Source organism: Babylonia areolata, chromosome 9, assembly GCF_041734735.1.
Source record: "Babylonia areolata isolate BAREFJ2019XMU chromosome 9, ASM4173473v1, whole genome shotgun sequence".
NCBI classification, from domain to species: Eukaryota; Metazoa; Mollusca; class Gastropoda; order Neogastropoda; family Buccinidae; genus Babylonia; species Babylonia areolata.
In genome coordinates this window covers 30448226-30474593 of record NC_134884.1, presented here as the reverse complement: position 1 = coordinate 30474593, position 26368 = coordinate 30448226, and the positions used below count along the sequence as shown (strand labels likewise).

General features: G+C 38.2%; 1 protein-coding gene across 2 annotated transcripts in view; it reads right to left on the bottom strand.

Moving 5' to 3' along the window:
• LOC143285390 (NEDD8-activating enzyme E1 regulatory subunit-like) overlaps positions 1-25309 on the bottom strand; it is a 33530-nt gene extending 8221 nt beyond the window's left edge. The window contains exons 1-15 of one of the 2 annotated variants that reach the window (XM_076592634.1): positions 25239-25309; positions 22958-23061; positions 22360-22420; positions 21171-21273; positions 20594-20673; positions 19178-19287; positions 18333-18442; positions 17290-17352; positions 15944-16007; positions 14276-14367; positions 13299-13358; positions 12635-12695; positions 8603-8751; positions 6821-6847; positions 350-389 (exon numbers count right to left, since the gene is read on the bottom strand). In XM_076592634.1, coding sequence (XP_076448749.1) covers positions 350-389; positions 6821-6847; positions 8603-8751; positions 12635-12695; positions 13299-13358; positions 14276-14367; positions 15944-16007; positions 17290-17352; positions 18333-18442; positions 19178-19287; positions 20594-20673; positions 21171-21273; positions 22360-22420; positions 22958-23061; positions 25239-25297 — 1183 coding nt within the window. In that variant the 5' untranslated portion in view covers positions 25298-25309. The remainder of the gene's footprint in view (positions 1-349; positions 390-6820; positions 6848-8602; positions 8752-12634; positions 12696-13298; positions 13359-14275; positions 14368-15943; positions 16008-17289; positions 17353-18332; positions 18443-19177; positions 19288-20593; positions 20674-21170; positions 21274-22359; positions 22421-22957; positions 23062-25238) is intronic. The other variant, XM_076592635.1, reaches the window with a different exon arrangement.
• Between the last annotated feature and the right edge of the window lie 1059 nt (positions 25310-26368).

Genomic DNA, 26368 nt, shown 5'->3' with positions numbered 1-26368 from the left:
TTCATGCACACACACACACACACACACACACACACACACACACACTCATGCTCACACAAATACACTGATTTTTAATTTACCATGTAAGTAAAAGATGTTTTGATTCACTCATTATTGTTGGTGACAACACAAACAATGCGGATGAGGTTAGCCTAATAAAAAAACAAAATCTAATAATAGCATCAGAAAAAAAAATATGCTTATATCCTAAAGCACATACATATAAGCTATAACAATATACTATGGTCAATGAAAACCTGGCACCCCACTTTAAACGAAAGACAAATAACCAAATTATCCAATGCAAACGGACAAACAAACAACACAACAGAAAGCTCAGACTACTCACAGAAGGTTTTGATTTCGTTCTCCGTGATGACGTTGCATGTCTGGAAAACAACCACCACACTTTCGATGCACAAAACACGACACCCATCCAATGCACAACACAGCAGACACACAAGGCATCAACAATGAAAGGGTTAAACACTATATGCTGTGTGTCAGAACCATAGGTAAATTTTACAAGTACATGACTACTTTCATACACACATTACTAGCCAAAGAACCTGTACATATGTGCCAGAACTATAGGTACATTAAAGTACATGACTACTTTCATAAACACATACTAACCTATTAACCAGTACGTATCTAAACATAAATTATTAAAAATGTACATGACTTACACTAAATACAAGCAATACATCTATAATCGCAAGCCTTATTTCAACCCATCACCCAATACATTATCAAAATCTTTACATAGAAACCACTAAAATATATGTATAGTGTCAAGAATATTTGCGTACAAACAGATACACTGCAGAACAGCAAATAACTGTAACACTTTGAGCAGGGAACGTTGCAATGGGCAAACCACAGCACAAAGCAGCCATACACTTCACATCATGAAATATATATATCTATGACAATGTTCTTCATTTTCAGGCAATAATCTGTTCATAGGTGTTAATTTAACTGACAGAATCCATGACAAACCAATAAAATGTACCATATACGTCTTTAATTTTCATTTTCTCTGACGGTACAATGATCTCATTCAACTGTATGTAACAGCCATTATCTTTTTTTCTGAACCTGAATAAGCCTTCAAAGATAAACATCTCATCCATCTGTAACTAAGTCCATAGAATCAGCCACAGAAAATGCACTGATAATCGCCAATACTGACACTGGCAATTCACTGCCAATGATCAAAATTTATCTCCTAACCATCAGTAGTTGTTGTTTTTTTTAACCAAGAATGTGTTGACAACGTTAGGTGGTTGTTCAATATCATTTCCTTTTTTCCACTGATATAACTTTGAAAATAACTGTAAGTTACCAACAAATGACTTTGAAAAGCCAACATTTTCCTCCACCAAGGAAGAAGACATAAGGTGCGAAGAGCTTTGTCTCTGACCCAAAATAGATGCTATATGAGTATCAATATCAATCAATGAATCAGGTCAAACTAATAGCCTCCCTTACTTTGTGCCAGCTTGCACTTTTTAAGTGGATCTGTGACTGAAAACTGGAAATAATATCTAATAGCTATTTCAGGGCCCAACATAAGACTCAACAAAGTTCTATCCATGCTTGGTTGAGAAATCTTGGATGGCTCATTTCCATTCTTCTCAACAATTAAACCAGCACCACCATCAGTCCACACTCACGAAACTTTCAAACCAAGAATTACCAATTTAAATCCAAATCCAGGAAACCACTGGATCTGTCCAGAAACATCTATCAGAATTCAGAGAAATGAATGCTTTCTAAGACACTTATCCCTTATTCTTTATTGGATTTTAAAAACATTTTTTAAACATGTATTCCCATTCAAAGCTTTGCCAATTAACTAATCCAAATTTGGTGGGGGGTTTTAAATCCATTTATGTGCATCAGGAAATCTGTTTTGGTTAATTTGTTTGTGAGCAGATAGCCACAGTTGCTAATCACTCTGATTTGTGTAATTTGAAAAAGAAATAAGCAAAGCAACATTAAGCTAAACCAACAAACTGACAATAAATAACAAACAGAATGTGCACAGTGTGCCATCATTACCTCTCACGAACACCACTCTTCCACACACACACACACACACACACACTCCACACCATAAGCACAGATGCAGACCCACACACACACAAACACCACCTAATTTCCACCCGCATCCTCCCACCCCCACACACACAACAGTTATCTCACTGCTCAAACATTTTCCTCTTTCAATGCACAGTCAATTCAAAACGGAAATCATCAACTGCATTAACATGCTTGAAAAAAATAAATAATATCAGATCAAAGAACTCAATCATCTCTGTGCAAACTTAAAGTTCAGGAAAGAGACAAAAATAAATCAAGCAAATGGAAAAAACTGTGGACATGTGATAAAGCATTTAAAATAAAAATACTGAGGAACTTTGTGACATATATAATGGGTAATGTCAAGCAGAGGGCAGCATGCAAAAAATAAATAAATAAATGAAAATAATAATAACAGATAAATAAATAATTAAATAAATAAATGAATGATTAAATAAAACGTGGGATAGAAAACCTAAGAATAATGGTGGAGAACACAGGAACAGTGGGGTCAACAATGTCCACAGTCCCAAACAAAGTGTGACAGCATTGGTAACTTTTCAGCAAAAGTGCATATCTTTTTTTCAGGTTGAATTGGGATTTTGTTTGTTTGTTTGTTTTTGTTTATTTGTTTGCTCGTTTTTGCATTTTATACACACAAATCATCATATTTGGTTATTTTTCCACAATGAATTTCTCTTCTTGGAGATAATCAAGTTCTCTGTATGTATGCTTCTTTTTTGTTTTCTTTTTTAAAAGTGCCATGCATAAGCTAACAGCTTTATTCTCATGTGAGATTTAAGGTTCAATATACTGAAACATGCTCTCTGTAAAAATATGCCATCACCCTTATTTTCTTATGATATATTCATGGCAGCACTCAAGAAACAGCGTCATGATCTGCAAACTGATTATACTCAGTACAAAACTGCATTGTCTTACCTTTGTTCAAAAACTAAAACCATATTTGATTTTGAAATTGGAATTTACGCTCTTTTTTTTTTTTTTTTTTTTTTTTTTACAAACAGAAATGCCAAGTTTCATTTATTTTCCAAAGAAATTATTATCTGACCTGTTCATGTATTTCATACATGAAAATCAACCTAACCCAACACAAAAGCCAAATCAGTCTCTATATCCAGCAATCAATCTCTACATCAACTTTAAAAAAAAAACACAAACGAACAACCATATTAAACTTTAAGCAGGTGAGGTTCTTTGTGGAAACGTCACTGATCAACGACCAAGGACTTTGTGTTCTGGCTGTGGTGTTTGCATTTCTCTCATGTGTGTTTTCTTCATCTCTGTACTTGGTGGGAGGGCGGTGGAAGGTGGAGGTAATCAGGAAATAGGGAGGTTGATTGTTGTGTATGTTTTCACTGTGTTCTGATCTATCTCCCTCTTGTTTACAATTGCTTCTTTTGCTTTAGACTTTCTGTTGGGCGAGGCCAAGACATAAAAAAAAAATATAAATATATATATATATATTAGCAGATCAATTACTTATCACCATCATTTACAAAGACTGTCTGGTCTTGTCTAGTCTTCTCTTTTCTTGTCTGTTCACTTGACTCCTCACAACCATACACATTTATGGAGACTTGCTGCCACCCTAGCCAACCAAGTCCTCAGTACGGGAGTACCAAAAACTCAAGTTGCTCACAACCTTTGCCAATGTACATAATATAACAACTTTCACTCCCCGAATAACCAGCCTTCGCATCTTTTCTCACTTTTCCCCAATACCTCGCTTTCCCCCATTCCTTTCTGCATCCCCTGTATTGAGCGTTTTCGTGTTGTATGGTTGATCTAAAGATTGATCAGTCATACATGCTTTGGATGATAACGTTCAGGCCATGTAACGAGTTGCTATCATTTTAATCTGCCGTTGTTTACTCGGAAATCGTCACATAGAAACATAAAGGAGAGTAACTCCAAATTTAAAACACACAGGAAGTTTATTGATCGATGTTTCTGTTTATGAACAAGGTAATCGTTACACCCTGCTGACACCCAGCCAGAAACGAAAGAGGGAAAGCAAAAACACAAAGAAAGTAGGATGGCACATGTTCAGGGCCAGAGCCTGTGCTGTTTGACAAATGTGAATGAAATCTTTAATCCTCAAACACAAGTAACTGTCACGATCTGGGAAAACTCAGGTCAGGGGGTTAAGGCAACTGGGGGTGAGTCTTCACGCTTGAAAGAGAAGAAAGTGTGCGACATACACATGCACACGCTCGCAAACAATGCACACACACACACACACACACACACACACACTCACACCATAAGGACCTGACAAACAAGAAAGTATTAGTGAGAGAAAATAACTAACAGGAGAGACAACAGTGTGTTCTTCTTACAGAAGTAACCCCTACAAAACCCCTTTCAACAAACCCAATTCAGTCTGGCTATTGACATGGCCAAGAAAGAGTAACTATTTATCAAGTGGGTCACATACACAATAGCTATACTGAAATAATCAGCTTTCAAATCAAACTGTTGTTTACATGAAACTTTGAAAGGCCCAGCCGGTGAAAGGTAAAATCTTATCTTATGTTATCAAATAAACAACACAACCAAGGAACTTTGTACTGGCGCACAAGAATCGTGCACATCTTTAAATGTGAGTTGCAACACATGAAACTGCTTAACAGGTGCAGTTGTCAAATTGTTAGAGTGCTGACTTCTCACCTGAGCTTCCTGAGTCTGATCCCATTGCACTAGGTGGATTAAGGGTGGAGATTTTTCCAATCTCCCAGGTCAACATATGTGAAGACCTGCTAGTGCCAGAACCCCCAAAGAGTATATATACACATGCAGAAGGTCAACTATGCATGATAAAGATCCTGTAATCCATGTCAACGTTCAGAGGGTTATGGAAACGATAACGCACCAAGCTTGCACACCCCAAAAAACAGAGTATGGATGCCTACATGGCAGGGTAAAGAAACAAAACTGTTATACATGTAAAATGTTACATGTCTGTGTGAGTGCATGTGTGTGTGTGTGTGCGTGACTGAAACCTGACTGAATGACACAGGAAACAAATGATGAGTGCCCAATGGCAGCTGTCAGTCAGCTCTACTTAGGTAGTGGCCTGTTACACAAATGATTCTGTGTTTGTAAAGCACTTTGAGCTTGGTTTCTGATCGAAGATAGGTGCTTTATAAATACCCATATCAACACATCATCAAAAACTGACAAACTTTGTCCCAGAGCAGAGGAAGGAGGAAGCATGTCTTCACAACATGCACAGACATCCCAGTCCACCTCAAGTTACACAGCAACACCACAGTCACTACTGATGAATATTACCACCAGCAGGAATACACAGGAGGGGATCAAGTGCAGCAAATAAAACTCACATTCTGGTTCTGAAGAATACAATTATAGTTTGCCCATGACAGAAACCTCCAACCTCTCCAGAAATTAAAGTGTGAGACATGTATCTGCATCTTCATCAAGATTAAGACACTTCACTTCATTTCTAGAGCATGAACCATACAAAATAAATTGTATTCTTTGACAGAAGATGATTATTCTGCTATCTTATGACAAGTAATGATTAAACAGGATTTTTATCTATTCACTGACTGATAATGAAAAGCACATCTGTCATGAAAGTCACTATAAAGCGTAATTGAAATATTGCCAACGTGATTCAAATCAATTCTTTTTTTTTTAATCTTTCTTTTTTTTTTTAATCATTTTGGCTGAAACCTTACCAATGCTGATCATCAAGTTACACAGACTCATCTGGTTCATGCAAGTCAAATCATCATGGGCACAGGCACCAGAAGTGTCCACAGAAAATCTCTCACAAAATTTTTACAGTTCCCCCCTTCCCCCATGAGTCTGTTAGACGTTGGTAACAACATATGAACACATCAGTTCGGGGTAGTGCTTCTTTTACACAGTTTCAGAGCAATATTATGTCAACCTTGATTTTTATGGAGCACTTGATTTCATGAATATCTTTTTTTCTAATTCATAACACAATATTATTACCTACACTGCGTGAAGAAAGTTGAATCTGACAGGTGGAGACAGAAACTTAACTGATAATAACAGTGATCATTCAGTAACATAATTTTCTTCAGTACTTGCCAATCACATAGATTTCAATCAGTCACTGACTTTCAACATAAAATGGACATGGCTTTTGAGGATTTCTATTCACTTCACAAACTGAAATCATTACAAGCTGAAAAGAAACGAATTCTGTGTCCATTCTGCCTTCCATATTTCAGCAGTATCAATATCACATCAGATACTGTGTGGCAACAGTGCTGATACAAACAATTTTGACAACATCTGCTGTGAGAAAATAAACACACACAAAGTCCAAAAGCACTGCAAAAACTGCAGAGGTCAAAGCTCAAAAAAGGTTTTCGCAAACAAAAGAAGCCAAGCTGTTTTTCATCACAGATGGCAGAAGCTTTCAATTTCTTTACCAAGAAAAAAAAAAAAAAAAAAAAAAAAAAAACACCAATTTACCAATTTTTCAACAAACGAAACAGTCGTGAAATTATATTTTCATTTTCTCTAAATAATACTTCTCTTTCGGAAAAAAACTGCGCTCATATTCCCCAAATTTTCCATCACATATTTTGTGAAAAAAAAAAAAAAAAAGACTCTTTGACCATTCTGATGCCTGAGTTCAGTAGGTAAGAAAAACTTGGATGAAGGGAGAGAGAGAAAGAAGATACGAAACAGCCGTGATGCTGACTTTAGGGTCCACGCAGAGGGGTTCATCCTACAACAAGAACAATACACAGCCCTCCTGTGTCAGTCGTTATGGGGGGGCCTCCCCACGTTCCTCTGTCTGCACTGGGCAATCACTATGTGTTAACACTACTCAACCAACCTGTGTGAGTATTTGCCGTGCACTGATGATGCAGGATGTTTATGTGAGAAGTGTGTGTGTATGTGTGTGTGTGTGGTAAATGTGTGTATGAGCGTGTGTGAGTGTATGTGTGCACACACAAATGTGTATACAAAAATGCAAACATGCATTTGTGTGAGTGTCAGCCTGCCTGTGCATGAATACGTACATGTGTCTGCAAAATACCAGAAATCTCCTGAGTCTAAAATATTCATACATACAGCAATTTTTATAATACAGCACTTTTTTTTTTTAATTCTTAAAACAGTTATAGAGTTTTTTTTATTCAACCTTTCAAGCCTTTTTCAATTCAAATGCCAATGTTTCAGTCAAATGGCTAAGAGCAATATGCCACATCCAACAGACGTGCTGTGTTGACGGTGAGAATGCTAACTGGGAAATAAGTAATGACAGGAACAAGCTTCCAAAGCCTATTTTCTAAACACTGCTTCCTTTGGCTGGTATCACATGTTACTACACCTTGGCTCCTCTCTCTGGAAAGAGTGCTGACACACAGATGTGCCATACTTTTTTTCTTTTTCTTTTTTTTTAAAATAAATTCCTGTCTGCTTCCCTACAAAACAGGGTTTCATTTTACATTATTTTCTGGGAACAAATGTGGACGCCGCTTCCTTCTGCACTGTATGACGTATTGTCAGAACAGACTTCTCTGCGTGAAATTTGGGATGCTCTCTCTCTCTCTCTCTCTCTCTCTCTCTGAGAAGAAAGTTGCCACAGGTCTGAGCCACCCTTTTTTGGAAATAATTCGTGTCTGTATGTTAGCTTCCCTGTGAAATTGGGGACAACTAAGGACTTATTTGCGTGCGCTAATTGCATGCTGTATGCAGGACACTGGTTTATCATCTCATCTAAACATCTAGCACTGGACCATTATTCAAGGCCTGGTGAAGGGGTGGAATAAAATCCCCATTCCTTGCTGAAATCAAACCCTGCACTATCACTTCTTAATCAGGCTCTTTAACGCTAGGCTAATGCTCCATTGCTGTCAGTGTACATTATGAGCGTGCATGCTGCCTCTTACAACACTGAGCATCTCTGTAAATGAAATCTGAACAGTATGTTCATTCCCTTTCAAACCAAAATTAGATTATTCCTCAATCTGTATCAAACTTTTTTTTTTCTGATGAAAATTTTCATTTTAGACATTTTTCTAACTCAAGAATAATCCTTCTTACCAAGCGCTATTGGAGAAAAGAAAAACTACAACTGTACATATTTCAGTCTGTTACTGTGCAAACCATTACTGCACATCTAGATTTATGATCACTTTCACATAGTTAAAAGTCTACCAACAACATTTTTTATAAAATCAACAAAGGAACAACAACATCAAAAAGAACTGATTTTTTGTGAATGTAAAAACACAAAAACAATCTGTAAATAAATATACAAATAAATGAAACAAACAAGAAATCTACACACATAAAGTTTGTAAAATATTTATCTTTCCTTAACTTTCAAAACCTATCATTAAGTGAATAAATGAACTGAATAAACCTAAATAAATAAATGAACTAAGATTATAAAAAAAATACAGACATCTATCTTTAAAAACACTCCTGACACACAGCATGTACTAGCCAAGAACCAGCAAAGGGGACTTACTCTCCCGATGTCCTCCAGAAGGGAGTACACTCTGTTGTGCACAGCACTTGTGTCTGCAGCGGCCTGCTCACGATACACATTCTGCAGTTGTATGTAGCGCTCTGAGTCGGCAGTCATGTCAGGGATGGTACCCCGCAATGGTAAGCAGCCTGCACAATCAACCATGTCAATGGTTTGAAAAAAAAATGACAAAAAAGAATAGCATTATGTTTCCATACTCAATGACTAACAGCCTGCACAATAATCTTAACAATGATCAGAAGAAAAAACCAGCATTATGTTTCCAGACTGAACAGTACACGGCCTGCTTAATAATCTTCACAAAGATCAGAAAAAATAGCACTATATTCCCAGACTCAACAGTGAACAGCCTGCACAATAATCTTAACAATGATCAGAAAAAAAACAGCATTTTGCTTCTCGACTCAACAGTACACAACCTGCACAAAAATCTTAATAAAGATCAGAAAAAATAGCATAACATTTCCAGACTCAATGGTTAACAGCCTGCACAATAATCTTAAATGATAAGAAAAAATACATTGTTTCCAGACTCAATAGCACACAGCACAACAGATCACGACAATGAGAAGAAAAAAACTGACAATGTCTGGAAGAAAACAGGATTACGTTTCCAGACTCAGAAGTAAACAGCCCACGCACAAAATCATGACAATGATCAGAAACAAGACCATTATGTTTTCAGACTCAACAGTAAACTGTCTGCTTGAAAATTCATGAAAATTATCAGAAAAAAAATAGCACACTTCCAGACTCAGCAGTAAACAGCCTGCATGATAAACCATGACAATGATTAGGAAAAATAACATGACATTTCATGACTGAACAGTAAACAGCCTACACAATAAACCATGACAATGATCAGGAAATATAGCATGATAAATCGAGACTCAACAGTAAACAGCCTACACAATAAACCATAACAATGATCAGGAAATATAGCATGATGATTCAAGACTCAACAGTAAACAGCCTACACAATAAACCATGACAATGATCAGGAAATATAGCACGATGATTCAAGACTCAACGGTAAACAGCCTACACAATAAACCATGACAATGATCAGGAAATATAGCATGATGGTTCAAGACTCAACAGTAAACAGCCTACACAATAAACCATGACAATGATCAGGAAATATAGCATGATAAATCGAGACTCAACAGTAAACAGCCTACACAATAAACCATAACAATGATCAGGAAATATAGCATGATGATTCAAGACTCAACGGTAAACAGCCTACACAATAAACCATGACAATGATCAGGAAATATAGCATGATGATTCAAGACTCAACGGTAAACAGCCTACACAATAAACCATGACAATGATCAGGAAATATAGCATGATGATTCAAGACTCAACGGTAAACAGCCTACACAATAAACCATGACAATGATCAGGAAATATAGCACGATGGTTCAAGACTCATCAGTAAACAACCTACACAATAAACCATGACAATGATCAGGAAATATAGCACGATGGTTCAAGACTCATCAGTAAACAGCCTACGCAATAAACCATGACAATGATCAGGAAATATAGCACGATGGTTCAAGACTCATCAGTAAACAGCCTACACAATAAACCATGACAATGATCAGGAAATATAGCACGATGATTCAAGACTCAACAGTAAACAGCCTACACAATAAACCATGACAATGATCAGGAAATATAGCACGATGGTTCAAGACTCAACGGTAAACAGCCTACACAATAAATCATGACAATGATCAGGAAATATAGCACGATGATTCAAGACTCAACAGTAAACAGCCTACACAATAAACCATGACAATGATCAGGAAATATAGCACGATGGTTCAAGACTCAACGGTAAACAGCCTACACAATAAATCATGACAATGATCAGGAAATATAGCATGATGGTTCAAGACTCAACGGTAAACAGCCTACACAATAAACCATGACAATGATCAGGAAATATAGCACAATGATTCAAGACTCAACGGTAAACAGCCTACACAATAAACCATGACAATGATCAGGAAATATAGCACGATGGTTCAAGACTCAACAGTAAACAGCCTACACAATAAATCATGACAATGATCAGGAAATATAGCATGACGATTCAAGACTCAACAGTAAACAGCCTACACAATAAACCATGACAATGATCAGGAAATACAGCATGATGGTTCAAGACTCAACGGTAAACAGCCTACACAATAAACCATGACAATGATCAGGAAATATAGCACGATGGTCCAAGACTCAACGGTAAACAACCTACACAATAAACCATGACAATGATCAGGAAATATAGCATGATGATTCAAGACTCAACAGTAAACAGCCTACACAATAAACCATGACAATGATCAGGAAATATAGCACGATGGTTCAAGACTCAACGGTAAACAGCCTACACAATAAATCATGACAATGATCAGGAAATATAGCATGATGGTTCAAGACTCAACGGTAAACAGCCTACACAATAAACCATGACAATGATCAGGAAATATAGCACAATGATTCAAGACTCAACGGTAAACAGCCTACACAATAAACCATGACAATGATCAGGAAATATAGCACGATGGTTCAAGACTCAACAGTAAACAGCCTACACAATAAATCATGACAATGATCAGGAAATATAGCATGACGATTCAAGACTCAACAGTAAACAGCCTACACAATAAACCATGACAATGATCAGGAAATACAGCATGATGGTTCAAGACTCAACGGTAAACAGCCTACACAATAAACCATGACAATGATCAGGAAATATAGCACGATGGTCCAAGACTCAACGGTAAACAACCTACACAATAAACCATGACAATGATCAGGAAATATAGCATGATGGTTCAAGACTCATCAGTAAACAACCTACACAATAAACCATGACAATGATCAGGAAATATAGCATGATGATTCAAGACTCAACGGTAAACAGCCTACACAATAAACCATGACAATGATCAGGAAATATAGCATGATGATTCAAGACTCAACGGTAAACAACCTACACAATAAACCATGACAATGATCAGGAAATATAGCACGATGGTTCAAGACTCAACGGTAAACAGCCTACACAATAAACCATGACAATGATCAGGAAATATAGCATGATGGTTCAAGACTCAACGGTAAACAGCCTACACAATAAACCATGACAATGATCAGGAAATATAGCATGATGGTTCAAGACTCAACGGTAAACAGCCTACACAATAAACCATGACAATGATCAGGAAATATAGCATGATGGTTCAAGACTCAATGGTAAACAGCCTACACAATAAAACATGGCAATGATCAGGAAATATAGCATGATGATTCAAGACTCATTGGTAAACAGCCAGCACAAAGATGTATTGTGAAAGGAAGAACATAGTACAGCCTTGTCATGAGGTCTCAACCAGAACAGACCCTCACAGCAGCAGCAGCAGCATCCTTGTCATGGTCATGTGACAAAGACATATACAGTACACACACACACACACACACACGCACACACACACATACACACACGTACATGTGGAGTGATGGCCTAGAGGTAACGCGTCCGCCTAGGAAGCGAGAGAATCTGAGCGCGCTGGTTCGAATCACGGCACAGCCTCCGAAATTTTCTCCCCCTCCACTAGACCTTGAGTGATGGTCTGGACGCTAGTCATTCGGATGAGACGATAAACCGAAGTCCCGTGTGCAGCATGCACTTAGCGCACGTAAAAGAACCCACGGCAACAAAAGGGTTGTTCCTGGCAAAATTCTGTAGAAAAATCCACTTCGATAGGAAAAACAAATAAAACTGCACACAGGAAAAAATACCAAAAAATGGGTGGCGCTGTAGTATGGCGACGCGCTCTCCCTGGGGAGAGCAGCCCGAATTTCACACAGAGAAATCTGTTGTGATAAAAAGAAATACAAATACAAATACATACACACACACACACATCCACACACACACACGCGCGCACACACACACACACACACACATTTAAAACAGGGATAACTTACCCTTGCCCTCATTCTGTACAAACTCTTTGAGAGCTCGACACAAGATCCAGAATGATTTGCTCTGCAACATACACACATAAACATATGCACACCAAGACACACACATTGCCATGTGTGCACACACATAAACACTCTGTGTGTGAGTGTGTGTCTACACATGGATATGTGTGTGTCTGTGAGTGACTGCGTGTCTATGTGCATGTGTGCATGTGTGCGTGCGTACTTGTGCCTACTATGGCTACACGATACTGCCACAACATGTACCATTTTGCTGACAACATGGTTATGCTTCACAGTTCAGTATAGAAAGAAAAAACACAAATTCTGAACTTCATTTGAAATTAAATCAAACATGTTTAGAAAACAACACCAAGAGTCTTCACTTTACAATATCATAAAGTGTAAGGCCACTGTGTGTGTGTGTGTGTGTGCACGTGTGTATATGCAAGTGCTAAATTCGTGTGTGAAAAAAAATATACAAACGCATCCTGTCAAATGGTATTCCTGCACGCATTTCACTGCCAAACAACCCCAAACACACACAAATTCACTACACACATAATAAACAGCGAAGCTCACATAAACGCACACATGCACACATGCACGCAAGTAGGCATGCGCCCGCACACATACACACCACATATACACAAAAGACTGCACATACCTCAGAATTCAGCTCAGTACAACATGGATCATCGAACAGTTTCTGCACTTCTGATGGGACCTGTTGGGCAAATGATAACAGAATCAGATAAAATATACATACATGTATAAATAAATAACATACATATACATACACATATATTCATTTCAATATCTATATCTATATATATATATAAACTGACGAGAATCCTTAGAAAATAACCTGCTGTGTAAATGAAGAAGTGTAGGCTGCTTTACAAAGAGACAAATACACCCACACAGTCACCAGTCATGCTCCACAAAGGAGTAGATTCTGTCAATAACAAATCAGTGCTATTAGATTCTGCCAATAACAAATCATTGCTATCATCTTTCTCCACTCAATATCCTTGACCTAAAGTCCCAGAAGGGAAATAAAGGCATAAGTGACTTTCAAGTATCACAGATGTAATCCTGACTGAGACCACTGATATATCATCCTAAATGTAAAAGACACTATTACAAAATTACGATTGGTACATACTACTGATGCAGTTTACTGTTATGAATCCAGCATATATTTCTATGGCACAGCCCCGATATGGGCTTAAAGCAATAATGACAGTTAAAAAGCACACACTCTTAGCACAATATCCTGATACAAAGATAACTAGTTCCAAAGCACACACTCTCAGCACAATATCCTGCTACAAAGACAGTTCCAAAGCACACACTCTTAGCACAATATCCTGATACAAAGATAGTTCCAAAGCACACACTCTCAGTGCAATATCCTGATACAAAGATAGTTCCAAAGCACAAACTCTCAGCACAATATCCTGATACAAAGATAGTTCCAAAGCACAAACTCTCAGCACAATATCCTGATACACACCTATGTTACAAACTCCAGCAGCATGACACATAATCATATATCAATTATCCATAATATGCTATTCCACCCTGTCAGCCATCAAACCGGAGCTGACAGCAACAAAAGACAAGTCACCTGACACTCACTTTTGTTGGCACCAGTGCGGAGTTCACATTATTGACGGCTTCATCAAAGTTTTCCTCCACTTCTGGCACACCATTTTCATTGATCAGAATCCCTGGAACACAAACACTGATAGAGTATGGCTGTCCTGACACACAAACCAATGTTCAACTTATGTCAGAGTGACATAAACTACCAGTTGGGCCCACAGCAAAGTGAGAGCTGTATGATCAATAGTTTCTCCACAGCAACAGAAATATACTTATAGCTTGGTTAAGTTGTTGTTGTTGTTGTTTGGGGGTGGGGTGGGGGGTTAATTGTGGTTTTTTTGTGAATGACTATGACTCTAAAACTGGCAGGCAAGGTTGTTCTGGCTCTTAGTGCTGCAGCCTTGGGGGCAATTGGCCTTTGGGGACCATAACAGTGACGACTGCCTAAAGCCCTCTTGGCCAAGAGAATGGGGATGTTACTTAGACAAGCTCTTCCACTTGAATCAAATTCTAGCCCAGACAGCCAGGACAGCAGTTGCTTCCTCTGCTGTTCTGATAGTCAAAGTCAGACAACTATCACACACAATTCAACATTCACTGAAAAATGTAGAAATCCATGATGTGTGAACAGCTGACATCAATCAGTTTAGTTTAGTGTCTCTTCCAAGTTGGAATACTGCTGCTCATGCTTTTGTCAGTCTTCCAGGCAGACAGATTTCTCGTTTGAAGAAGTGAGAATGAACAAAGCAGTGTCTCCAGACTTGTTTTGTGAGGAAAGAAAAGTGAGATGATGTAACACCACTTTTGAAAGAACTGTACTGGCTCCCTGTGGTACTGCCATTCCTGTACATGTTACAGTTCTCACCTAAGTATCACAATTTTGAAGTTCTTTTTTGTAAGTGGTGTGGTGTGGTGTGGTGTGTGTGTGTGTGTGTGTGTGTGTGTGTGTGTTGGCAACCTGCATGCCTGTGTGTATGTATACCAGAGAAGATGGGATTCATGTCATCAAGGAGTGATTACCTGAAGATGGGGCAGAGTTTGCATGCAAACAGCTGTACCTGCAGTTGTCTTATGTTGTTGTTGCTATGTTGTTTGTTGTTGACGTTTCTTTGTTGTTGTTGGGTTTGGTTGTTTTTGGTGTTGGTTTTTTTTGGGGGGGGGGGGGAGGGGGGGGGGGGTTATACCTGAAGATGGGACAGAGTTTGCATGCAAACAGATGTACCTGCAGTTGTCTTATGTTGTTGTTGTTGCTTTGTTCTTTGTTGTTGTTGATGACGTTTTTTTGTTGTTGGGGTTTTTTTGGGGGGTGGGTTGGGGAAGGGGAGGGCTTTCTTTTGTTTTTGTTTTGGGGTGTGTTTATTTGGTTGGTTTTTCTTTTTTGGTAACTGCTCATACTGCTGTTTCTTTGTATTTTTATCTAATTTTGCATTATAATGTGCAATAAGAACTGGACATTTGGTATGGGGCTCATTTTCTGTCAGTCTCCTTTATTAAAAGCAGTAAAATTATGATTACTTTTTTCATCTAAATCATATTTACTGCAATTGTCAGGTCTAGTCAGATTTCATCCTCACCCCTATTCCCCACCTCTGTTACTTTTCTTTCAAAACACACACACACACACACACACACACACACACACACACACAAACACACAAGCACATATACACATAAAAAGCAAGGAAAAGAAAGTCAAACTACCTTTTTTGATCATTTCTTTCAACTGAGTCTTTTCTCTGTAGTTCTTTGGCATCTCTCCATCATGCTGAAAAACATAAAACACACGGACAGTTTCAGTTTCTGAAGGAGGTGTTCAGACAAATCTATAAATGCTACATCACATCTGCTAGGCGGATAGAGATGCCTGACAAGCAGCAAAACCCAATGCACTAGTCAGGCCTTGAGTGCATGCATATTAAGCTGTTTACCTGTCGGAGTAGATTTCCTCTACAGAATTTTGCCAGAAGACAACACTCTTGTTGTTGTTTTTCAATGCGGCAAGTGCATGCTTCATACAGGACCTCGGTTTATCGCCTCATATTAACAACTAGATGCTCAGTTTGATTTTTAAGTCAAACTTGAGAGAATGGGCAAGAACAAGATCCATATCCAGGCCCTCACAGGCACTGTATTAGCAGATAAGCATCTTAACCATTTTGCCACCGCACACAGACAATCCTGTGTCACTGTCACAGTATGAGTGCATGGTCACTATGACAGGTACAATAGCCAGCTGATTAGAGCACTGGGCTCTCAATCTACAGGTCATAGAATGGGTTTGATCCCAGTACTGGCACTTGGCCTGTTGAGGGGGTGTGGAAGTCAGGTGTTTTTTTTTTATCCCCCAGGTCAACATATAACTTAATTCATTTACTTACAGAGCGTAATCACATGCAGATCAAATATGCATGTTAAAAATCCTGCAATCCATGTCAGCAGTTGGTGTGCTATTGAAACATGAACATTCTCAATATGCATCACCCACCCCCACCACCAAAATGGAGTATGGATACCTAAACAGCTAAGAAGGAAAAGTCACAGACATAAACGTCCATTGCAACTAAGTGATTATGGGAACTGTAGCCCACAAACACAGAAGCAGCAGCTATTTTACATCACTAAGCTCCTTCCGATGCTGGTGGTACACACAGGAAAGACCAGAGTTCAATAACACCCAGTCATTTCACATGTCATAAAATCAGCATGTACAGTTCACTCAAAATCACAACGGAATTTATGGGCAATAACAACATAAACCCCTATTTCTTGCATGAATATTTAGGCACTGTCTGAAGCTCTGAAACAAAACAAAACAAAAAAGAATGTTCCAAATGACTGACACAAGTGATTTCATATTATCAGTATATAAAAAAAAAATATATAGATAGATAGATAGATAGATTTCAGGTCTTTCTCTTGATGTATGACACTATTATTCATAGCTGCTATGGAGAAATTACAGTTGTAACTACTGTAAGCAGGCAGATTTGTCTTCAGAACTCTTTCCCAAATCAATTACATCACAGAAGAGAAGTACACATACTTACCATCTGTTTCCACTGCTGGAGGTATTTATACAGGATAACAAGCCATGGAGTATGACTGTGGTCCTGGAAAACACATACAAACTCTTCTTACATATGTGCAAACACCTTGTATAAATACACCACACGTACACATTTTCATGCAAAGATTTATGCATACAAGTACATTATACAAGTGTGTGCGCATGTGCCGATGCATGGACTCAAACATGCGCAACTTTTTTGTCCCTTTCTCTCATTTCCCATTCACCCTTCTCCACTTTTACCCACCTTCTCTCCAAAGACAAACTGTTCAAAGCAAACATCCAAGAAGAGAACCCATATTTCTTTATGTCAGCATGAACACTACATAATAAAGTATTTTTCAAATAGCGTGTGCGCATCCCCACACCCTCTTACTCCTCCATGCCATGCGTACACACACACACATACGCACACACCATACATTATGGCTGATTGTAGGGGAATGACAGTTTTGTCAGTCTGTTCTCAGCCTGAAGCACTCAGCTCATCTGCAACTTCTTTTCTGTCAGCATCACAACAGAACACAATGTTTTTCATCTGTTCAGTCTGTGCACATTGTATCTGTCAACACTGTAACTATTCACTATCATCTGTCATCAGTCTGCTAACTAACATACCCTGTTATGCTTAAAGCAGTGCAATTAGCATGATTTTAGGGGAAGGGTTCATATTTAGGACTTCTTCAAAATTGTTCCGGTCCTACAGATGGACTGATCCAAAATGAAACTACAAAAACATGAATAAATAAACGAAAGATAGCATACAGTACCAAAAGAGATAAAGTAAAGAAAAGCACAATCATACAGTTCTGTAACAGGACTACAGAAAAAGACATGGCTGTGCTTTTCATTCACATTATGCTCTCTTTCTCTCTGTCCCTCTCTCTATCACTGTTCTCTCTGTCTCTCTCACTGTCTCCCTCCATCTCTCTCTCCCTCTCTCTGTCTCCCTTCCTCTCTCTGTCTCCCCCCGTCTCTCTCTCTTAAAAGAAACTGATTCATTCATCTGTGTCACTGGGTGACCTTTTTGCTCATTCCATCCATGTCCAGAGAGTCACAGAAAGAGTGGAAGGCTGCGAAGGGATGATCCAGACGCAGGTCTTCGAGGCTGTTGTCGGGGTGAGACTCCACAACTGCAACCCCCACACAATCACTTACAGCTCCCCTTACCCACGGCACACACACATAAAAAAAAAACAACTAAAAATATAATATAAAAAACCCAACAAAATCAGCACAGCATAGGAGAAAGCGAGCGTCCAGCTCCACAAAACATAAAAAAAAGTACAAGGGATGTGCTTGGATCATAGAGGAGGCGGGGGAAAAGTTGCTGCAGAAAATGACAACAAGGCGATCTTTTTCGTTTTGATTGTCAGCTTCTATGGAAATGCAAATATTCTGTTTACTGTGCACTTTGGTGTCTTAAGACAATACAGCTGCAAAGACCTATTTTTGTGTACACTGAGTTCTTCTCGTTTTCTTTAGTGGTGCATCAAATCAAATCAAATCACGTTCCTTACAGCCTGGCCAACCACAAAATGGCAATTTCAGGGCTGATCACCAAAGAACTACATAAGTCTCAGACCAAATACAATCCAAATGAACTGAAAAACAACAATTTCCTGCATAAACTGGAAAATGGTGTCCGGGTAGACATTCCAGACCTGTGAGAACAAAATCTTCATGGAGCCAGCCGTAAAATGTTTTTGTCTGTTATCAAGCATATCCCAGCACTTCACTTTACTGGCAAAAGCATTGAATCTTTTCATCCATTGATTAAAGTTAATGAAATTATAAAGAAGAGTATGATTCCAGTTCTATTGCACAAGACGTAAGGATGAAAACAAAGCATAAGCTCGGACGCATACTTGTGTGCTCTTTCACCACCAGGCGAAGGTAGCCAATGAAGCCGTAACAGCGACAAACCAGAAGTGGAATATTCTTGTCCCATAGCACCTCCCCAAGTTGTAGCAATGTTCTGAAAACAATGAGACAAGCCAAGAATTATTGCTGTGAAAACTGTTTTCAATCCATTCATGAAAGGAATATATGCTGTCAGGTTACCGACATGTGAAGTCCCTTTCAGTGAATATTCATACTTCTATACAAGGCATCGCACAAACACCAGTACAGGAGGATGGGGTTCCTGTTCAAGGTATCTATTCTATTTCCAAAGTAAACACACACAAAATTCTGCCCAACCATGAATCAACACAAATGCACAAACACACACATACACAAACACAAACATACGCACACACATACACAAACACAAACATACACACACACACACACACACACACACACACACACACACTGTGATATACACACTATTTTTTATAAACAATTGATCACCTAATAACCCCAAAACAAGTCAGTATCAAAAGACCATTACAGACCAACAGAAAATAATGAGACAATAAACCACGGTCCCATGTACAGCATGCACTCATGCGTGTAAAAGGACCCAAAGCAACAAAAGGGTTTTCCGTGGCTAGAATCTGTAGAAAAATCAACACTGATGTGAAAAAAACTCACAGGAACAAACAGAAAAATAAATAAATGAATAAAAGGGTGGCCCTGCAATCTAGTGACATGCTCTCACCTGGAAGAGCAGCCCAAATTTCACACAGAGATATCTTTTATCAATTTATGACAAAGAGTAATATAATACAATACTTACCATACAATACAATAAAAAGAAAATACAGTATGTACAGTACAATACAATACAGCACACTAACTTACTGAAACAGATCCTGTCCTCCAAAAGCGCAGTACCACATATCTTCATGACCACACAGATTGAAACATTTAACAGACAGGTGCAACAGCCGACTGGTTAAAGCGTTGGGCTTTCAATCTGAGGGTACCGGGTTCGAATCACGGTGACGGCGCCTGGTGGGTAAATGGTGGAGATTTTTACGATCTCCCAGGTCAACATATGTGCACACATGCTAGTGCCTGAACCCCCTTTGTGTGTATACCCACGCAGAAGATCAAATACGCACGTTAAAGATCCTGTAATCCATGTCAGCGTTCGGTGGGTTATGGAAACAAGAACATACCCAGCATGTACACCCCCAAAAGCGGAGTATGGCTGCCAACATGGCGGGTTAAAAACGGTCATACACGTAAAAGCCCACAAGCGTATATACGAGTGAACATGGGAGTTGCACCCCACGAACGCAGAAGAAGAAGAAGAAGAAGCATTTAACATTTATTCTATAGACAGAACAAGACTCTACATGTCTTATATTCTTCCATGTTAATTTTACACTCACTTTTCATGCAAGTTGGTTGCAATGATGATGGAAAAAGAGGAGAAAAATTCTGCATTGGACTCCAACAAAGTTTCAACATTCTGTAACATACATGTATACATTGCCTTGTATTAAAATTACTTCATGATTTTATTAGAAATCAAACCTGAAAAAGCAATATTATGAAATACAATGTTATAAAAATAATAACAATACATTTACTGATTTAGTAATTTACTATTTCAAATATAAGATTTTTTCAAGCAATCATACGAAACCTATAGCACACAGAACACAGAGAGACAGAAAGCAAAGTAACAGATAGACAAACACAGATAATGAAAAACTGAGACTGTAAAAGAGGTTTCGTTTCTTTGCAAACTGTTTATAATGTTTATAAATAAATAAATTACAAGTGTTTCTTGTTAAAATGCATTTTTTTCTTACACCACAAATGTTTCCATTCCTTCAATTACAAAGAAATGTTGCTTCCCTCTCGGATTTGCCTTTCCTCATATAATTTGACAGGCCTGTTACCTGGTACAAACTTATTCATTGTTGGCTTTATTCACTACTGGCAAAACACAAGAACACTTACTTCCTCCACAAAGTTGCCAGTGACATCATCATTCAGCTCACTCAGCAGTTCTGTAGCCACCTGAGCTCTGGATTTTCCAATGCTCTCCACATTTAGGAAAAAACTATAGAGAAAAAAAAAAGATCAATCAGTATCCTTGCATACAGTGCTAAACAAAGACAAACTAATATCAACTGATAGAAAAATGAATATATTTCCTGAAAGGAAATCCACAAAAAGAATATCATCTTACAGATGATTTCTAGAAACATATAAATGTGAAAATCAGGTCAACCAGCTGATTATTTCTAGTCCACAATGCTGATTCCACATTGGCTGCTAACACACACAGTAAGGTTAGGTAAATTTCCGTAAGAATCTATGATTTTACAATCCACAAACATAATGCAAAAATATGCATATCTTTTCTTGATCTTCAGCTATTATGTTGGTGACAGGTGCTCTTAAAGAAAATTTAAAATGAAAAAAAAAAATCTGGGACTTGTGCTCTGGGTGATAAACTGAAAAATTGAGGAACTAGCCCACATCTGAAGAGCTATAATAGACTTTTTTTTTCTATTTCTTTTTCTTTCTTTTTTTCCTTTTTTTTAACAGTCTGTTGCAAATATACACATGCAGACCAATTCCTGAACTTTCTGAACAGAAATGCTCTCAGTGATCACAGCCTCAGTACTGGATAGGTCAAAGCACCTGACAACATTTCGATCACGCCCATGGTGATATCAATCAAATACTGATTAAGCTGTTGATTTTTCAAGCAATTAAACACAAACTGAATTCATGAAACTTTTATGGCTTGAAGTAAACAAATCCATAACATAGACCATCAGAGCACAATGTTCATGACTACATTCTCGCTACATCAGTTTCACTGATACACCCTTAGCAGTGGAAGTTCATGTTCCACACTGCTAACATGGCATCAGGTATGACACAAGAACAAAAAAATAAACAAACATCAAATCTGAAAAAGTTAAATATACATATCTATATATCTATATCTATATTATATACCACATTATCTGAAAATATAATTCCAAACAAACAAAAATAAAATTATTCCCGAGTGATTTAGCATTCTTTAAATCCAAGATCCAGAATAAAGAGCATCATAAAAAAATCATGTATGAACTAATGAACTCAAGAGGTTGATCACCAAACTTCCAAGATACATAGAAGCAGCACTCACTTGTTGCCCACATCTTCCCCTTGCACTTTGTTCCCATCAACAATGGTGAAGGAACCAATGCCTGCACACAGTAAACAGTGTCATCACTGATCACACTCCACCCACCATCACCAGTTCACCTACTCCCCAATAGAAGAAAAAAAAAGAGAATGATAACATGAACAACATTAGCAACCAAACAACAAATATATATATATATATATATATATATATATATATATATATATATATATATATATATATATATATATAAAGGAAGCTCAAAAAAATCAAATTAAAAGAAAATGTAAACAGAATTAATTAAGTACAATTCACAGTAAACGCCATTATCTCAAAAAGTTTAAAACAGAAAAATAAACACCTCTTTCTGTTAATACCAGCACGATCTTCACATCTGACCATGTTACTGAACTGAACCATACAATGTTAATGATTGATACATGAATTTAAAAACAATCCATCCACAATAATGTAACAAGATACTCAAGAAGATGAAGGTAAATATAAAATCCCAATCTCTTTACAATTCCGCACCACAACAAATTATCAACCTTTTTTTTTTATTTTAGGAAATCACCTATGAGGTATGACTACTGACCTGGCAGAATGACATTTTTCAGAATCTCTGTGCCTGTGGCAGTGGCATTGATAAGACACACTCTGGCTGACTCCAGTGCTGACTGTCCATGGTCACCCCATAATCTGCACATTTACAAGTTTGTAGTTAAATCAAAACATCAGACAAAGTAAAACTCACATGAGTTTTACTTCCAAACATTTCTTATTCTACAGCTTAAATTAAAAACATGTTACATGTTTGAATTGCTTGAAGTGTTCTGTGAATATAAAACTGCATCATGTAATGAATCAGAGCATTCAAGACATTTACTATCACAGTATCAGACAGAGAAACCAATGCAGTTCTCTCTTTGACTGTTGAACTCCAAGTCACAAGTCAAGGCTGAAATCAGAAAATGATGAACCCTTACACCAAGTGCAGGGGTTTGCCACTGAAGGCAACGCCCTTCGACTGCAGGGGTTTGCCTATGAAGGCAATGCCGGCCAACAAAACTATTAGAGTGACTTCCCATGACACTCTTCTCTGCCCTAAATCACACAGTCACAATGTTTACATTAGGTGAAAGGTCAGTCCTTCACCTTCAGCCTCAATATCGTATTGCCTTTGTTTTAGAACAAGATGCATCATTTTCATAGTGTTTTGACAACAAATGAAGCAAGCTGAACTGCGATCGCTCAGCACTCACTATGGACACTCAACCCAGTACTCCATCATGCTCATGTCAGTATACTTAAGCTGACACTGTAAATATTATCATGAATGGAAGTCCAAACTCTCAGTTAACTGCTGATAGTGATTCAATGGAAGAATTTGACAGCAGTGTTGATTCTCCATTCAAACCAAACAAAAAAACTGACACTGACAGCACTGACGAAGAGGAAGAAAGTTGTGCACAGAAAAGACAGCATATTAGTGCTTCAAGATCAAGCAGGGCACAACATGCGAAGATAAAAATCAATTTTTACAAGAATTATTTACAATAAGCAACAATCTCTTTGCATTAATATAAAGAACAAGAGAGGCAAGGCCTTCGAGACTCACTTGTGATACACTTTTTTTTTTTAAATCCAAGCTTCTTATGTATTGAGTATAATTTCAAAATGTAATGTTTAAGATGAGAAAGATCAGTTTAAAGCAAATTAAGTCCCCTAGCATTAATTACAGAGTAATTTCCCTTTCTAACTATCTGCACCAAAACGTTTGCAAAATAAATAAAACTTCCATGCTTAGCAAAAGAAGTTCCTGTTTGAACAAAAAATGATAATAATGACTGCTCTTGCTGTTGGGTCAGAATATCAGATCAAAGTGCCAAGTTTAAAGAATACAAAAAATATAAATATAACAGTAAATGCAGTTTGCATATAATTAGGCTTCAGAGGTGCAATATTGTTTTAAACAAGATGACTGGAAAGAACTAAATTTTTCCTATTTTTATGCCTAATTTAGTGTCAACTGACAAAGTATGTGCAGAGAAAATGTCAATGTTAAAGTTTACCACGGACACACGGACACACACACACACACACACACACACACACACACAACCAAACACGGGGTTAAAACATTGACTCACTTTGTTTACACAAGTGAGTCAAAAATCAGAAAAACTGACTGAGTGGTTCAAAAGATATGGTAGTACAGCAACCCCCATGTGTCTCTTCATCAATCTCTTGCCCAGGCAGTTTCCAGCTGTGCTCTAATTTCATTCCACTAAGGATAACTGACAGAGAAGTGGTATAAGGGTTAACACTGTCAACAGTGTCAAGAGATGGTAACAACGATTGGTCCAAGCAATTTAATCACACACACGCACGCACACACACACACACATGAAGCAATCATTAACTTTCCAAAATTTTACTGTCCACATTCAACACACTCATCACTCTAATGTGATCTCACACTGCATAGCACAACAGACACGATTTGCGAACTTGCAGATCGGATGAAATGCAGAAATAGGTCAAAAACTTGTTTTTTTCTTTTTCTTTTATTTTAATTTGCTTGCACAATCGGTGACTGATAATTTTAAATACCGAAATGTTTGCGGCAGAGATCCTGGGGCCCTTGGTGGGGTGCTGGAGAAAATACCGCCAAATTACCAGTACCGAAATAATCATTTTTATCCGTAAGCTCAAACATTTAACAACCACAGAGGCCGGTAACTGGGGAAAATGCATAGTGCAGTTGAGTGATGAGCCACAAAGATGTCTGTTGTTCAGGGACTTTGAGTCACAGGAACCATCCGGCTTCTTCTAATATTACACGTCTGTATTCTGCACTTAAACGATTGGCTCACCTCAACTGTCTATCATATTTGTTGTTCTTGTCCAATGCATTGGCTTTAGTCTCCGCCATGTTTGCAAAGGGGAAAACACTTTCTGTTCATTTACGCTGCTAACTCATTGCCGATATATCTGCAAAAAAACTACAACTCTTCCCAAATGATCATTCATGCGTCGTGATCTGGGTAGTGTGTGTGTGTGTGTGTGTGTGTGTCTATTAGATAAGCGGTTGGCATGCATCATTTGCATAACTAGTGCTGTATCCACCGTGATCTTGGAAGACCCAGCAAGTGCTTCAAGGACACCTTGAAAACAAACCTCAAAGCCTATGACATAGACACCGCTTCCTGAGAAACTGATGTACTTGACCACTCTCGCTGGAGGATGCTGTGCTCTAGTGGTATAAAGACGTTTGAAAACAAGAGAACACTGGCCATTAAGGAGAAGCGTGAGCGAAAGAAGCAGGGCTCAACTTCTAGAGACGTTTTCCTTTGCAACACCGTGGGAAGTGCTGTGCATCCAGAATCAGCCTCTTCTCCCATGTGAGGACACACACCAACAGATAAGCCTGCCTGCCTACTCATCCGTCAGTCTGACGGGAGACTCCATCAGCTGTATCCAAGCATGCTGTGGTTTGAATCAATTTTGCCCACACTTGTGTCTACCCAATGCCCATCTCTAGCTGTGATATACCATTCTTCCAGTCTGTTGGAAACCTTAGCTTCTACTTACATGAAACATGTATCTTCATGTATGTAAATGTCAAACACTTAAGTGACACACTTAATCTGTTCTGTCATGCAGTTACGTAGATTAGGCTAAATTCATTCATTCTTTTCCACTGCTGCTGCCAACAAACTAGCTGTTTCTTTCATACTATCTTGATTTCACCACTGAAACCCCCTCTTTGCTGGTCTCCCTTATAACAAACTGATTAAACTTCAACACATTCAGAATCATGCAGCCCAACTCATGCTTCAGAAGTCTAGGCATGAGAGTGCACCATCACTGCTTAGAACACTTCACTGGCTTCTAGTGAAGGCCTTTGGCCCCACTGTCTGGAATTCCTTCCCCTGTCCCTGTGAAAACATCCATGCTTTCAACTTTCAAGAACTTAAAGACACATCTTTTTGAATTTCACCTC